At 42.7% G+C, this 13,646-nt stretch overlaps 7 protein-coding genes across 7 annotated transcripts; all 7 read right to left on the minus strand.

The window, feature by feature from the left end:
* Positions 1–4: 4 nt before the first annotated feature.
* Positions 5–1,475, minus strand: LOC145702967 (serine/threonine-protein kinase 16-like). Its single transcript, XM_081780269.1, has 4 exons — positions 1,240–1,475; positions 824–1,191; positions 566–782; positions 5–523 (listed from the first exon to the last, which is right to left on the minus strand). Exons 1-4 carry the CDS (start codon positions 1,462–1,464, stop codon positions 431–433), a joined length of 903 nt encoding a protein of 300 aa, XP_081636395.1. The 5' UTR covers positions 1,465–1,475; the 3' UTR covers positions 5–430.
* A 1,245-nt stretch (positions 1,476–2,720) lies between these two features.
* LOC145703401 (palmitoyltransferase ZDHHC17-like) lies at positions 2,721–5,279 on the minus strand. The gene is made up of 12 exons (XM_081780760.1): positions 5,161–5,279; positions 4,998–5,115; positions 4,882–4,957; positions 4,728–4,843; positions 4,504–4,684; positions 4,225–4,460; positions 4,080–4,183; positions 3,872–4,036; positions 3,707–3,829; positions 3,561–3,665; positions 3,422–3,519; positions 2,721–3,349 (listed from the first exon to the last, which is right to left on the minus strand). The coding sequence occupies exons 1-12, from the start codon at positions 5,269–5,271 to the stop codon at positions 2,983–2,985; spliced, it is 1,800 nt and encodes a 599-aa protein (XP_081636886.1). The 5' UTR covers positions 5,272–5,279; the 3' UTR covers positions 2,721–2,982.
* A 42-nt stretch (positions 5,280–5,321) lies between these two features.
* LOC145706042 (general transcription factor IIF subunit 1-like) lies at positions 5,322–6,911 on the minus strand. Its single transcript, XM_081783554.1, has 6 exons — positions 6,565–6,911; positions 6,356–6,517; positions 6,002–6,316; positions 5,842–5,958; positions 5,561–5,799; positions 5,322–5,521 (listed from the first exon to the last, which is right to left on the minus strand). The coding sequence occupies exons 1-6, from the start codon at positions 6,877–6,879 to the stop codon at positions 5,428–5,430; spliced, it is 1,242 nt and encodes a 413-aa protein (XP_081639680.1). The 5' UTR covers positions 6,880–6,911; the 3' UTR covers positions 5,322–5,427.
* A 339-nt stretch (positions 6,912–7,250) lies between these two features.
* Positions 7,251–9,053, minus strand: LOC145706043 (cyclin-dependent kinase 8-like). The gene is made up of 8 exons (XM_081783555.1): positions 8,786–9,053; positions 8,640–8,726; positions 8,497–8,591; positions 8,237–8,454; positions 7,902–8,175; positions 7,772–7,860; positions 7,552–7,730; positions 7,251–7,512 (listed from the first exon to the last, which is right to left on the minus strand). Exons 1-8 carry the CDS (start codon positions 9,041–9,043, stop codon positions 7,399–7,401), a joined length of 1,314 nt encoding a protein of 437 aa, XP_081639681.1. The 5' UTR covers positions 9,044–9,053; the 3' UTR covers positions 7,251–7,398.
* A 26-nt stretch (positions 9,054–9,079) lies between these two features.
* LOC145706044 (TBCC domain-containing protein 1-like) lies at positions 9,080–10,999 on the minus strand. The gene is made up of 5 exons (XM_081783556.1): positions 10,764–10,999; positions 10,414–10,723; positions 10,044–10,369; positions 9,616–9,997; positions 9,080–9,551 (listed from the first exon to the last, which is right to left on the minus strand). Exons 1-5 carry the CDS (start codon positions 10,989–10,991, stop codon positions 9,244–9,246), a joined length of 1,554 nt encoding a protein of 517 aa, XP_081639682.1. The 5' UTR covers positions 10,992–10,999; the 3' UTR covers positions 9,080–9,243.
* Positions 11,000–11,049: 50 nt separating this feature from the next.
* LOC145702289 (mannose-6-phosphate isomerase-like) lies at positions 11,050–12,932 on the minus strand. Its single transcript, XM_081779508.1, has 5 exons — positions 12,739–12,932; positions 12,542–12,697; positions 12,144–12,383; positions 11,790–12,100; positions 11,050–11,742 (listed from the first exon to the last, which is right to left on the minus strand). The coding sequence occupies exons 1-5, from the start codon at positions 12,896–12,898 to the stop codon at positions 11,524–11,526; spliced, it is 1,086 nt and encodes a 361-aa protein (XP_081635634.1). The 5' UTR covers positions 12,899–12,932; the 3' UTR covers positions 11,050–11,523.
* LOC145702291 (enhancer of rudimentary homolog) lies at positions 12,932–13,645 on the minus strand. The gene is made up of 4 exons (XM_081779510.1): positions 13,523–13,645; positions 13,397–13,474; positions 13,216–13,357; positions 12,932–13,157 (listed from the first exon to the last, which is right to left on the minus strand). Exons 1-3 carry the CDS (start codon positions 13,613–13,615, stop codon positions 13,217–13,219), a joined length of 312 nt encoding a protein of 103 aa, XP_081635636.1. The 5' UTR covers positions 13,616–13,645; the 3' UTR covers positions 12,932–13,157; position 13,216.
* Between the last annotated feature and the right edge of the window lies 1 nt (position 13,646).

Genomic DNA, 13,646 nt, shown 5'->3' on the forward strand with positions numbered 1-13,646 from the left:
AAAAGTTATTTTTTCATATTTTAAATTTATAAAAATTCTCTGTAGTACCTTGCTCTGAAGTTAAATATACTGTAGCTTGATGCTGTTCAAAATGAAACATTCTTTTTTTTTTTATTTTTAAAATTGCACCGTTATCTTTGGAGAAATTATTGATGAGAGGGGGAATATTCTGGAGCTGTTACGTCATGACGTAAGAGAAGGAGGAGGATCGAAGAAAATGTAAATGAGCCCGACTGTAAATTGGTTACTGGGTACTGTAATTAGACAACTGAAGAAGAACGAATTGGTAGATTTTGAACTTTGAATGGCACTCCTCGTTGATTTCAGTTTTTCAATTTTATTGAATGAATACAGATCTTGATCGAAGAAATAATGGCTTGGGTTGAGTACTTTTATACAGAAATAATAAATGAATGGGAAAGATACAGGTTCAGCCAATTTCTTCAAGTCGGCGAAGAACCAGATCAGCTGGAGGGCGATATTTTGGATCCTGATCGAGCATTTGCTCTACCAGCGCTTTCAACTAAAAGCAATCAATAGAGAGACGATTGGGCTTTCGACTTACCGGTCCAGAAACATCGTCTAGTCTCCTTGTGTCAAAGTTAGCGCTTTGAACGGCCAAATGAACAGAATCACCTTTCAACCAAACGGAATCAAAAGGACCTTCGAGATAAACCAGCGAGTACAAAATGCATCCCACCGACCAAATATCTGTAGCAGTAGTGATACTCTCACCCACCGGGACAGCCAAGAGTTCTGGTGCTCGATAAGGGAGTGTGCACCTTAATCGCAATTAACAACGCGCCGCCCCTAAGGTTCAAACCTTTCAGAAGCAAGATCTTCGAGAGTTTGCGCCTCCTTCTTTGTCGAAATCTTGACAGTGGCCTCTGCTAGACTTCCAAGGTCGCATATGACTGGAATATTTCCCTCTCCCAGGAGGATATTCGCCGGTTTGAGGTCCCGATGAACCATCCCTGCTTCGTGGATTGCATTGACTCCTTCGACGATGCCTCTGAAGAGTCGTACGATTTCGTTGAACTTGAGCGTTTTTCCCTCTCCCTTGAGTTTTTGGTAATGATCCCAAAGCGTTCCTTTGTCGAAATATTCTAGTACCAGCCAAACTTCGGAATACGGTGATTTCTTGACCACCTCAAATGACCGGCATTTGATGATGTTTTTTGAAGATAAACTCTTAAATTCCCCATTTTACTTTCTCCTTAATGTTTTTTTTCGACAAACCTGAGTAGCTTTAGCTTCATCAAGTGCTTCCTTCTCCGACTTTGAGTCGTGGCAGATTATTCTTTTCAAGGCATAGAACTTTCCATCCTTGATGTTTTCAATTTCGTCGACATAGCTGAACGCTCCCTCCCCAAGTTGACGATGCTTGATGTATTTTTCCCCAGCGATTACAGTGACACCCACTCCGCACAAGGTTGAGCCGATTCGAGACAGTGCCTTACCCATATCAACATCTGAAATTGCAATGACAGAATTTGAAATATTTATTTTGAATATCCATCAAATTGAGAAATTAGTCCGTGATTCAGGAAACGCTTCATTGTATACCGGAACCTATTCGATCTAAACAAAAACAGAATGCTGGAATTCGAATCATTTTAAAAATAATATATTAATATAAAACTTATTATTTAAAGATTCAGTCCTTTTAAAAACATGGGGAAACTTCTTCTGAGACTTTGCGATTAATGTGCTTCATTTTATTATTTTGGCAAACATCAATTTTTTGTAAGAGTATTTTATTTATTTTCATTCAATTTTACAATTCATTATAACGTCAAAATATTATAGAAAATGACGGCAGCCTGTGTTAATCCAATTGCTACATTGGCAGGATTCGGCCAAACTTGCCACCATCTCATCCAGTCAAGCACCAACACTGGCGCGCTCAGGAGATGGGCAAACACAACTACGGTGAGTCCTAATTTACGATTGCTAGAATTCGAAACTGTTGCGGCAAATAATGACCAAATAAGAACGTCGATGGGGGACTGGGGGAAGAGTTTTTGGCCGAAAGAAACGGAGAGACAGTAGAAAAGGATCATGTCTTGGAGCATCGTTGAAAGGCGAGGAGAAGTGAAGATAAATGCGAGGAGAATGTATAAAATAGGACAGTAGGTTGTCAAAAGATTTGACTGAGAAGAAAAGATGGTGGAAAAGAATGGCAGAAGAAGAGTCAAAAGTTCCAGAATTGTTTTAATAGAGAATTCACGCCGTTCCGATCGAAGAAGCAGCTTGAAATCAACGAGGAATGATTTGAATTCGTGGAAGTCTTCCATTTCCGAGTTTTTCTGAACACCATAATTACCGACTTTGTTTGTAGACATGGTGGGTTATCAAGCATTTTTGAAGTTAACTTTTCAAAATCATAAGGTCGAAGATGTCACACAACTTAGGACACCTCTTGAATTTCACAAAGAGTGGAATCATGAAGTCACAAAGTTATCCCTGTCTGAGCCCTACTACTCTTTCAAGGAGGCGTATCATACACTCACACGAGTGTAAGTTCTAGTTAAAAGCTGTTGAAAGTCTATCATATTGAAAAATTGATTCTGTTGAAAACTTACATTTTCAATCGAGAAAGTAAGGTATTTCCCAACTTATTCCCGACTGACTGATTCCAACATCGAACTTATCTGAACGTTTCTTTTGATCGAGGAGCCATTTCTTCAGAAATAGATAGTTTATTATGAGCAAAACAGTTGGTTGAAGACATATATAATTGATAAATTTTCGGTGCAAGCTTCGAAGAACAAAAAATAGTATGTAAAATTGTATAAAAAAGCTGGGGCTTTCATCATTGAATATTGATTTGTTAGTAATAGGTTCTTTGTTGTTTGAAATTTTGAGGAATCACGATTCGATGATACATGTTACAAAAAATTTTATGTATTGATAAGTTGATCATAGGTAGACATTACTGTGACAGTAAAATTCAGTCAGGAATGAACAAAAATTAATTCTCTAAACATTTTCTTCTCCGATTTCTTGGGCAAAAGGTTTGAACTCCGGTTCCAGGACCAGTTTCTTCCTCCAGTCGACCACCAGCGCTTTCTTGCCGCAAAAATCCAACTCGAAGAAATCGAGAAAATTTTGGAACACGCCGCGGTTGAATGAGTTGTGGACGATGCCGCCGTTTCTGACTGTTAAATAGCTGTAACGATGGGCACGGATGCGCTCGTTGGTCGTGACGCCTTGGACGAGGACGAAGTTGAGCTGCGTCACGAGAAGGAGGGAAACCCAGATGAGATGAAGGCAGGTGTGGAAGAATTGCCAAGTGACGTAGCCAGAGCAGGCGAAGGCGCGGAGGATAGAACCGCGCTGCGAAAAGCTAGAAAGGATTGAATAATGGGCATTTTCAAAGCCTTTGGTCGATATTGCCGTCTACTCTTACTGTACTTACTCGACGTTACAGCCCTGTTCTGAACCCCAGTACAGTGTAATTGCATAGAAGTGCCAAGATAAGTTCACGATCAGCAAGGATAGGTACATTATAAAATACTAAAAAACTGTCAGATCGAGTAACAGAGGAAAATTGTTACTTTGTGATTGCCAAAGCCGACAGCATTGTTGACCCACGGACAGTAGTGATCGAATCTTGCGATGAGTTTTTTCGAGGTGCCGCAGTACTTTGAGCGAAGAGGACGCTAGATAATGATAAAAAGAAAAGAAGGGAGTTTTTTCTTACTTTGATAAGAGATGAAGTGCAGAGGGTGGAAGAGTCGAGTTTTTCGGCTTCGGCCAGTTCAATAATTGAGCTGTATTGGACGTTTCTGTCGGTTGGAATGTAGCCTGGATCGGCGGTGACAGTCTTGAAGGGGTTAACAGCTCTGATAGGGCGGGGCGTACTTACTTTGTAGAAAACATAGTGCAGCAGAGGTGTACAAATAAGCGTGCCGAGCCATCCAACATTAATGACGGGCCAGAGAATCAGGAGTCCGACCCCGGTGATGTACGTTTTTGTTGCTTCGGACCAACAGATTGGCATTTTTAGACTCACTTCGCTAGAAGGAACGGCCTACGAACTTGTTAGACAAGGAAACGAGGAGGATAGGACTTACGATTTTGATTACAAGAAAGACGAATATATACAGACAGATAATGGCAGCGAACTTTGATGCCCATGGACCAAGGTAGATGTTGTTTGTGTGGAAAACGAAGCCAGCTAGAGAGAAAATAGCAAAGGAAAAGATGGTATAAACTCACCAGCAACTAGAAAGAAGAGCGAGACAGCGTACAAAAGGCCGGTTCTTCTGGCCTTCGAGCTGAAAATCCTCCTTACACCTCTTGTTCTTGTTATTCCACGATTTTCCAGCTCAGTTTCAATCTGCTCGGCCATCCATTCTTTTTTGCCCGAGGCGAGTGAAATCGGCGAATTGCCCTTGCCATTGTGTTGTTGTAGGTCTTTCGTGATTTCGAGCAGTAATTCGAATGAATCAGGGCTGAAAATTAGGATTTCTTCAGTGATTACTGAAGATAAGTTACCTTGGTGTCTCGATGGCAAAATGAATTGGCAAGTTTCTGAATTTCCTATCAACCAAATTTGGATCGGCGCCGAGTCCAAGCAGCACTCGGACTGTATCAGGTCCCCTGCTGCGCAGAACAGCCCACATAAGAGGAGTTAACCCATTTGTATCGTACGTATCCACATCGACCCCCTTCGCGACTGAAAACCCATTTAGTCTCTTAGCCCATTTAGGTATATTTACCAAGATAAGCGACGATCGGCCAGAATGAGTACTGAGCAGCGACGTGAATAGCGGCCGATCCTTCTCCATCGCGAATTGACGGGTCAGCCCCGTGGCGCATCAGACAAGCGATCATGCTACAGCGGATGAAATCTGACAACATAATTTTTTCTACCTTTGATGGCCTTGTCGGACAGCCCATTGAAGAGGAGTGGCGTTCAAGTCGCCTCCGATTGCATCGACAATGGCTCCTAAGGTCGATGAAGATGGTTTGAAATCAAGGAAGAGTACCTTTTGAAATGTAGTAATCAACGACATCGTGTCTGTTGTTAATCGCAGCCCAGTGAAGTAAAGTGATATTATCCTTGTCTGGCTTACGTACGTCTATTCCTTCTTCCTCCACGATATCCTAAAAGAAGGGATGAAAAGGAAAAGATGGGGGTTAATCCTCCACCTTGCATCTGGTAAGGATCCCATATTGTGTGGCTTTGACAATATCCCAGTGATTTGGGTCATTTGGGTCGACAGCTACTGGTGCTGTGTCTACGATTTCTTGATTGTTCATCTTTATTTCATTCTAAAATAAGGGCTGAAGCTGGTTGAGCCAAGGGAAAATAACTGGTAGCAGTTTGTACTGATGTACAGAGCAGTGGTAAAACGCGCAGATAATCTGTAACTGGAACGATAATACAGATGGACATGTCAATGGACAAAAAATTGTTTATGTTTTCTTGAGACTGTAGAGCTTCTTTTTGTCCTTGGTTTCTGACACGAGCGAGCCTTCCTCATTCAAAGCTTTCATAATCTTCCCGATTCTAGAAACGATTAAAACTGTACTTGTTAGTATGCTGTACCTTTCGATGGTTTCGTCCTGAGTCAAACCAGTTTTCTTCGTCTTGAATTTCTTCAAGATTTCCTTCGTCGTCAGAGGCTTGAGAGCAAGAACCTCTCTAACGGCTTCGAGAGAAATTCCAACGCCACCGGAAGAGGGGCCAGGAGAATCACGCGATTTTTTGGCAGAGGTGGAGTTTGGAGAAGCTTGGTCGCGCACGCGCTTGAGGCTTGAATGAGTTGGCGTCGGGGTTGCCCGTTTCTAGAGGGAGAAAAGTAGAGAAGAAAAGGTAAAAAGGTTTACCTTGTCGGTCGGAGTATTCGGCCGAGAAGTCTTTTGATTTTGGGAGAACTTGAAAAGCGCGGATTTTGAAACGATGTCCTCGATGTCTGAGTCTTTTACATCTGGATCGTCTTTGTCCTAGAAGCAAAATCAAAAAGGAGTCGAAAACGAAGGGCGATACTTCTATTTCCTGAGTTTCTTTCTTTGTTTCCTCTTCTTCCTCTTCGTCCCCACTCGATTCGGACAGCTCCCGGTCAGAAATGTCTTCGTTGATCCCCTTTAATTCCGGCTTGTCATCTTCTTTGAGCTCAAAGTCGGATGAATCATCGGACATGTAGTCGACTTCATCACCCTCTCCGTCTCCATCATCAGAATCTTCGAACGCCGCGTCCCCCTTTTGTTTGCCACCGAGGTTCTTTTTGCCTCTTCCCGCTTTTGTCCGATTCGCCGCAAATTCGTCCTCGTCGAAGCCCATTTCGTCGACGTTTTGATGAACCTACAAAATTATAGACGGGTGAAAGGGACAAAATAGTACCTTTAGATCAGATTTGGAAGCCCCTTCTTCTTCGTCCCCGTCTCTTTTTGCTTTCATAAGATTGAATTTGTTCATGATTTGATCTCTCCTGTCCCATTCTGCCTCTGCTTCTTCGTAGTTCAAAGTTCGGTGGCGGATATCAGGTCGAAAGTTGTACCAGTCCTAGGATGACTCGGTTAGAGAAGGATCCATTTCAAATAGACTCGTACCTCAATTTTGAAAGCTTCAAAAATCTGTCCTTCCTTCTGATGCATAACAAAATACATGCTATTCTGCGTTACATCTCCCTCTCGATTCCCCGTAAATTTCCTCGGCTTCTTCTTCGCCGCTTTTCCTCCCTTTCCTTCTTTTTCAAAATCCGAGAGGGTCAGTTTCCATGATTGAGCGTCAATGTCAAATTTTTGAATGCGATGTCCGAGGGTCATTTTACGAGCGATTTCTTTCTCGCGAGCTCGGTATTCGGAACCTTCTCCGAACTGAGGAAGTGCTTCGGATTTGAGATCGTATGCGCGCTTTTTGGACATGTCTCGCTCAATTTCGACGTCTCGTTTGTTCCACTTTTTGAAGGGGTTTTCTGTGGTGTTTGATGCGGGAAAATACATCTTCGATTATCCAAATACATCAAGAGACATCTGTAGACATCTGCAGACCTCAAAAGACATCTAGAATGACCTTAAGATAGCGCTACAGTCCAAGAAACATCTTTTAACAGCTCAGATAAACTTAAGAACTATTGAGACATCTTGAAGAAAACCCGATCCTGTGGCATGTCAACGGGAACATTGAACTTCATCATACTGTATTTCCTAGTGCTGCGCGAGACATGAACCGAAAATGTACTCACATCGTTTTGCATCTTTCTGAGAATCAAAAAATATAAAATCTTTCTTTGAAATATCATCTCGGTAGTACATTAAAATAATTAAAAGAAGAAACAACCAGCATGTCACAAGTGTGTTGATGACAGAAATTAAACTCTTTGGCAGTGAAAAAAGAAAGAGAAAGGAAAAGATACGGAGAAGAAAATTGGTTTAAAATTGGTTTTAGAATTTTCGCTGTTGAAAAACTTGTTGCTGTCCAGTCGCGTATTTATTGCCAGGCATCATGTTCGGCTGCTGACGGATGTTTTGCATGTTTGGTCGTTGGTTTTGAAAGTTCTTGGAGAAATGAGCTTGCTTCAACTTTTCTTTGTTTACCTGATTTTGTCTTTCAGGCTCATTTTGCTGCTGTTGCTCGATTCGTATCCTCTTGGTTGGCGGTTCCTCTCCTTTTCCAGCAGGACCAGCTTGAGCTTTTGCTTTATCCTTTTTTCTTTCCTCGTCCGTGAGAAATTCGCGTTTGGGATAAACTATCGGGCCATCGCCAAATGCGTCCTCTGAAAAAGAGTTGTAAAAATTGATCGATTTTCGATCCTACCAAGTGGGATTTCGTCCTTTTCTCTGAAATAGTAATCTTCCATCGCCGCTGCAGAGGTCATTCGCTGCTTTGGATCCATGATCAACAAGCTAGAATCGTTAAAAAAGGGTTGAAAAGCGGGGAAACTCACTTTTTGAGCAATTTAAAAGCATATGAATCTTGCCGCAACCGATGCTTGTCCATGTATCCAGCCAAACTCTTGCCGCTGAAGTCAACTCTTCTAAAGTCTTTTTGAAACGTCATGTGCTCCGGCATCTTTTTGATATCATCCCAGTCAGCAGGAAGGCCCATGACTTGGAAGATTTTTTCCAGCTGATCGTGGTGGTATGGATTCGAAGTTTTGATGTCTTCTTGGCGGCAGTGAAAGATTGGCTCGGAGGTGAGCAGTTCTGCGAAAATACAACCTTTCTCACGGTTCAATTTCAATTTTTCGACAAAACGAGGGGTCAAAAAATGAAGATGAACCGTTCCCTATCGCCCAAATATCAATCGCTTTCGTATAATGCCGCGCTCCAAGGAGCAGCTCAGGCGCTCGGTACCAAAAAGTGACGACCACTGGATCCAGATCTGCCAGCGGCTTTAGCGGCGAGTTAAAAAGACGGGCGAATCCCATGTCTGCAATTTTCACCCTGCCGCGTTCTTCGCCCTCTCCCATCACCAAAATATTCGCTGGTTTCAGATCCCTAGGTTTTTTATTAGCGCTGGGAGAGTCTAAATGCTTCTACCTGTGGAGAACCCAGTTTTCATGAAGATAGTGAATTCCATCGAGGATTTGGTACATTAGAGACTTGACCATTCGCTCTGGGATGTTTCCATGTTTCTTAGAAAAGAACTTCAGTTCAAGGGAAAGGAAAACCGAAGAGGGTACCTTATTCGCGCGGTGAAACTTGATAATGTGCCAGAGATCGTGTTCGGCGTAGTCGAAAAGCAACCACACTTTGTGGTCTGAATGGTTCTCATTTTGGATTTCAACCGGCCTCAAAAGGAGGAGAATCAGATGATCAAAACCCTTGCCAGAAAGACCTTCTGCAGCGCAATAACATTCGGATGCTGTAGCTCCCTCAGAAGCGCGATTTCTCGACAGGCTGAAGGCGTAATACCAGTTCCTTCAATCAACTTCAGCGCGTATTCCCGCTTGTCGTTTTCATCCCGCGCGCGAGCCTTGTAAACATGGCCGTATGTGCCTCGGCCTACTTTGCATCCTTCGTAGCTGAAATCGTCGTCGACTTTGCGACGCAGCGAGCTCAGTTTTTGAAGAAATCCATGATCCATTTGATTTCTAAAGAAATGGAAAAATGAGTTCAATCGTTTGTTGAAAGAGAACATTTCTAAGTTGATGAAAAAAAATAACATAAAAATGAACTTTGCTCGTTTCGTGACGAAACTTTCGTCTCTTATTCTAGTGGAATGAAAAAGCTTTCTGAGTTGGGATAGTAAAGTAATTTTAAAATATACAGAAAGAAGCAATAACTTTAGACGACTTTCTTCTTCGGACTCATCGGGTCAAGTTTATACAGCTCTTCCAGCTTCAACTGACCGCCAGTCTCGTTTAGCCAATCCATGAACAATTTATTCGTGAAACTCTTTAAATTTTGCTTCATTTCGGCTGTTAGTTGTGGGTCTTTCGTAAGTTTTCGGCCGTTCCGCAGGACTTTTTCCTGGCTGGCGACAGCTTGAGCGTACTCTTCGGGAAGATCGATGAAGAATTTAGCGACACGGGGAGCGGGATTTTGAGGTTTTGAAGAGGCAAGTTCGAAAGGGATATTGATGTAGAAAAACTCTGAACACACAGTTGCCAAATACATTCAAAGGAAGGATGCAAGCTTTAAGTAAGGCTGACTCACCTTTAGGGTCTAACTTCTCAAAGATTTCTTCAACCGGAACTGAGCTTCGTCTGACCGTCAAATCAAGAGGACTGTCCCACAAATTGGGATGCGATGGAAGAGCAGCTTTCTTGACATCTTCTGCCAGTCTCGAATGATTCACATTTAGTGGCGCCAGTTTGATTCCGGAGCAACTGACAAGAACTGGATTCGTCGGGACAGAACTATATACGGTAGAGTTTGAGGTCGTGGAGATGAAGAGACATCTGGAGTAGGTAACTAGGCTTATATTTGATGATTTGGTGAGGCGAACGATTCCGGATACTGACGGGGCGACAATCGTACAGTTGTTGCACTGGGAGATACTCACTGACTTGATGTTGCCGATAAGGTAGAGGGTACTCTTAAAGAAAATATGAAAAGATGCTTCATCTTTATTTCAAACATACATTTTCGCACTTTGAAATTCGTATACAAGAGTCTTCCAAAATCTGATGATTCAAGCAAGCAGTTTGATCGACCATCCTTTTCAAATAGAATTCCCTGTCTTCTGATTCCGTCACGATCGAATGATTGCCGATGAATCGGGCCGGTCTGTCGATAAGTCTAGTCGTCGCTCCTTGGAGGGCTGAGACTGGGCAGCCATTGATGTGACTGGTGATGAAATTTTTGAGTTTTGACGTGGAACAGTGCTTCGTCTCGCGATTGTAGATCATTTCATCTTCGAAGCGCGCAAGGATACGGGAGAATGGGAGGATGTTTCCATCCACTCGGCCTAGAATTGATTTTTAGCGAGATGTCTAGTTTGCTAAAAATGACCTCTTATCAGAAATTCCAAACCACGAACTCCATTCAAACTAATCGTCCCCTTACTCGTCGCGTTGTAAGAACAAAGTTTGAAAATCTGGTCAAGATTGTTGAGAATCCATTCTGCGTGCGGCGAACTGATCTGTTTCCAGGGACACATTTCGTTGATGCTCTTGTTGAGCGATTGAACCTTGACGATCGTCTGAGCGTAAAGAAACAGAGTAAATTGCAGCGTGTTCACATGTCGAGTCGCTTTGAAGTCAGTCAGGGAAAGAGCAGCGCGTTTGTCAAGAATGGACTTTGCTTCGTTTTCGTTCACTTCCTCAGAAGAGTTCATTTTTATTGATTTTCGAAATTCATACTTGGAAAGAGTCGAAAGTCTCAAAATACACCCAAGCCAGTTGTTCCGCCATTCCTAGCTTCTCACAAGCCATGTGCCGCCATACCTTCCAGCTGAGCATCGGCCAGTTTTCCTTCGACAGAGAATATTTGATGATTCTCTCCGCGTTGGTAAATGTGATTTTAGGATGAGAATACACCATCCCATACTCGAAGAGTTTGCGACTCGGCCACAGTTGAACTTCGTTCATTCTTTCTCAAAATTTCTATTATTTATGCTCTACAGAACCCCGATACAGGTTTAAAAAAAAGGTAACCGAGTCCAGAAAGACATCACTCTTTCAAGTAAGGATGAATTGTATTGCACTGAATATTGAATTGAAGGATATAGAAGGAAGGTATATATTTTCGGTTGTTGTTGTTGTTCTTGAGTACAGTTGTGTTTCATGTGAGAACTTTGAGTATATTTTGAGTTATAGGTAAAATAGAATAGTAACACTGCAAGGCACTAAAGAGCAGAAATAAGGAACAGTAGCAGATTCACAAGTAGAACTAGAATTGAATCAAAAAAGAGCAATCATTTCTTCAATCAAGCAGGATTCGGAAATTCAGACAAACGCACGGTAAATGTCAACGGCTGCGGAAGTCTCGATGGAAATTGTCTCAGCTGCCGAGGCGTAGAAAACTGCTCCCCGGGGAGCTTCATTTCCATTGATTGACGCACTTCCTGATGTTACGATCAAAATCGAGGCTGAGTCGCGCACTTACACCCGATTGAATAATTTAGCAATAATTTTGCAAAAGAGATGGAAAAATGAAACCGGTTCCTGGAAGGGCTCGTTTTCCAGCTTCTTTCAGCGAAGTTGCTTCGAGGGAAAAGTCCGGAATGTCGGGATTAAAGACCTTGACTTGACCATCGTCAGATTCAGCTTTGAACTTGAACGAATCGGCTTCGTTTGGAGAGTACTCGAGCATATCCACAAGTGTATCGACATCCATGAACTAGAATTCACATGTTTGAAGTTGGTCGGAAAATTGGAAGAACAAACCTTTGGAGTGAGCCCGGCGCGCACGACATTGTCAGAACAAGCCATGCACTCGACACAGTCGCCCGACAAATAAGCATGTGGCAAGTTGGCTTTCAAAAACATCGCTTCTCCTTTTGCAACTTTGATGTAGTTGAGAAAATACGCGACAAAAATGCCCACATCGCCGGGGAAGTCTGAGTTGAGACGGAGAACAAGATCTGCTTCCACATCGTCTGGCTTTGTTGAATTGATTCTAGCGACGAGCTTTGCGACTTGAGCGGAAATCAGTTCTTTTGGAAGATTCATAAGCGCGGCAAAACCAGATTTGAGGGCTAAAATTACCGCTCTTTTATCAAATCATGGGCAGATTCAAACCTTTTGGGTACTCAACAGGGTCATCTTTTGCTGCAATCATTTGTCCTGCCTTTTCTCCGAGCAAAATCGCTAGTTCTGGAACCGAGTTCAAGAAGCCAACTGTCTCCCGAGCGGGTCGAAACCCACAGAGCCCGTTAAAGTCGGTCAGAGCAACGCACATTTCTGGCTTGTGATTGTCATCAGGATAATGAGCTGGGTCCTTAGCGTGGAGAATTTCTGCAAGGGACTTATTTGGGTGAGCTTTTTTAGAGATTTTCATGACGTTCAGTGACATTTGATTCGTTTATACATATATTAAGCGACATTAAAGAAAATTGGGGGACCATGCAAAATATAATATCCATTTTCGAAAAGATTTTAGCAAACAAAAATAATCATTTGAATTGTGAAAATCCGACCTTGAATAGAGAGAGCTTTATTAACAGATAGAACTTTCAGGAGGAAGGGAAGTTTCTTGCCGAATTTCTCCAAGACATTCTTGCCAAGATCGGATCCATCCGTATTCTTGATGTGCTCGGACAGAGCTGTTTTATCCTCCCAAAAGCTTGCTGGACCTAGACGACATTTGTAGACATCAAAAGACATTTTAGGGTACCTTTGGGGTGAGTACTCATCCACAGCTCCGCATAAGGGACTCCCTCATCAACGGCGAAATCCTTGACAGCTTCTCCCGCCAACTGTGCCACAGTCGACTTTGAGCCTGGAACTCCCCAAGCATAATTATTCGCAGCACAGCTTATTCGTTTCAAAACCATTTTTCGCTGAAACAAACGGGTTGAAAAAATGGGTGGTTTCGCTTTTTTGGCTAGTGTTGATCTAATGATGCTAATTGACGAACTTGTGACAGCTGGACAGAATTTAAAAATGTGAAAAATTGATGATGGCCGCGGATGTACAGTCAGAGTTACAGCGCGCAAGAGAGGGAGAATTTGAAGCAGTCCAGGAGAAAGTCAGTTGTTCGAAAAGTGGTGGTGTTTTTTGGTAGTCGATCGTTTCGACTAGAGCGCGATTTTGCTAGAATGGAGGTCAAGAATACGGTATTCTGAATACCGAAATAAGGGACTGCCAGTACCTTAAGCCTTTCCAGCCTGGTTTCGGAGAAGAATGTAGATCTTCTCCTTGACCCAATCTTTGTTGTAGGGCAAGTAGGTCTGCGAGTTCTTCTGGTACACGAGGCAGGACAAGTCCGAAAGCTCATCGATGAAATCGAACAGCTAAAGAATAAAAACAAGGTGTCCAAACGGGAAGTGTACCTGGCTAATGTCGTAGGTGATCTGGGGAGAGCTAGGGTTGAGTCGTTTCAAGTGCTCCTCGTAGATCTTGCAGACGCCCTAGAAATCATCAGATTAGTTTCGAGAAGGTTGAAAGTGGGGATATACCTCCATGCAATCATTGACCGACTCGTAGTCAGAGTAGGTTCGACCTTCTGGCTTTCTAGTGGGCTGGACAAGGAGGATGGTGTGAGAAGACATGACCTTTTTTCTGAAGCTGAAAATTGTTGAA

This window comes from Oikopleura dioica, chromosome PAR (assembly GCF_907165135.1).
Source record: "Oikopleura dioica chromosome PAR, OKI2018_I68_1.0, whole genome shotgun sequence".
Taxonomy (NCBI): Eukaryota; Metazoa; Chordata; class Appendicularia; order Copelata; family Oikopleuridae; genus Oikopleura; species Oikopleura dioica.

Excerpts from the sequence above, each read along its gene's own strand:
- LOC145706043 (XM_081783555.1), bottom strand. The coding sequence starts at position 9,043 with ATGGATCATGGATTTCTTCAAAAACTGAGCTCGCTGCGTCGCAAAGTC. Across the intron at positions 7,731-7,771 it reads AAAGGACGAAATCCCACTTG|AGGACGCATTTGGCGATGGC; the intron begins GTAGGATCGAAA and ends ACTCTTTTTCAG. Across the intron at positions 7,513-7,551 it reads AGCCTGAAAGACAAAATCAG|AACTTTCAAAACCAACGACC; the intron begins GTAAACAAAGAA and ends CATTTCTCCAAG.
- LOC145706044 (XM_081783556.1), bottom strand. The coding sequence starts at position 10,991 with ATGAACGAAGTTCAACTGTGGCCGAGTCGCAAACTCTTCGAGTATGGG. Across the intron at positions 10,370-10,413 it reads TTTGGAATTTCTGATAAGAG|GCCGAGTGGATGGAAACATC; the intron begins GTCATTTTTAGC and ends AATCAATTCTAG. Across the intron at positions 9,552-9,615 it reads TGAGAAGTTAGACCCTAAAG|AGTTTTTCTACATCAATATC; the intron begins GTGAGTCAGCCT and ends CTGTGTGTTCAG.
- LOC145702289 (XM_081779508.1), bottom strand. The coding sequence starts at position 12,898 with ATGGTTTTGAAACGAATAAGCTGTGCTGCGAATAATTATGCTTGGGGA. Across the intron at positions 12,698-12,738 it reads GATGAGTACTCACCCCAAAG|GTCCAGCAAGCTTTTGGGAG; the intron begins GTACCCTAAAAT and ends AATGTCGTCTAG. Across the intron at positions 12,384-12,541 it reads TAAAGCTCTCTCTATTCAAG|CTCACCCAAATAAGTCCCTT; the intron begins GTCGGATTTTCA and ends TCTCTAAAAAAG.
- LOC145706042 (XM_081783554.1), bottom strand. The coding sequence starts at position 6,879 with ATGTCCAAAAAGCGCGCATACGATCTCAAATCCGAAGCACTTCCTCAG. Across the intron at positions 6,317-6,355 it reads CTTCCAAATCTGATCTAAAG|GTTCATCAAAACGTCGACGA; the intron begins GTACTATTTTGT and ends ATAATTTTGTAG. Across the intron at positions 5,959-6,001 it reads AAGAAACTCAGGAAATAGAA|GACAAAGACGATCCAGATGT; the intron begins GTATCGCCCTTC and ends TTTTGCTTCTAG.
- LOC145702967 (XM_081780269.1), bottom strand. The coding sequence starts at position 1,464 with ATGGGTAAGGCACTGTCTCGAATCGGCTCAACCTTGTGCGGAGTGGGT. Across the intron at positions 1,192-1,239 it reads ATGAAGCTAAAGCTACTCAG|AGTTTATCTTCAAAAAACAT; the intron begins GTTTGTCGAAAA and ends GGGGAATTTAAG. Across the intron at positions 524-565 it reads TAGACGATGTTTCTGGACCG|TTGAAAGCGCTGGTAGAGCA; the intron begins GTAAGTCGAAAG and ends GATTGCTTTTAG.
- LOC145703401 (XM_081780760.1), bottom strand. The coding sequence starts at position 5,271 with ATGAACAATCAAGAAATCGTAGACACAGCACCAGTAGCTGTCGACCCA. Across the intron at positions 4,844-4,881 it reads GTCCGACAAGGCCATCAAAG|CATGATCGCTTGTCTGATGC; the intron begins GTAGAAAAAATT and ends CATCCGCTGTAG. Across the intron at positions 4,461-4,503 it reads TTTGCCATCGAGACACCAAG|CCCTGATTCATTCGAATTAC; the intron begins GTAACTTATCTT and ends CCTAATTTTCAG.
- LOC145702291 (XM_081779510.1), bottom strand. The coding sequence starts at position 13,615 with ATGTCTTCTCACACCATCCTCCTTGTCCAGCCCACTAGAAAGCCAGAA. Across the intron at positions 13,475-13,522 it reads CGGTCAATGATTGCATGGAG|GGCGTCTGCAAGATCTACGA; the intron begins GTATATCCCCAC and ends GATGATTTCTAG. Across the intron at positions 13,358-13,396 it reads TCACCTACGACATTAGCCAG|CTGTTCGATTTCATCGATGA; the intron begins GTACACTTCCCG and ends TTTATTCTTTAG.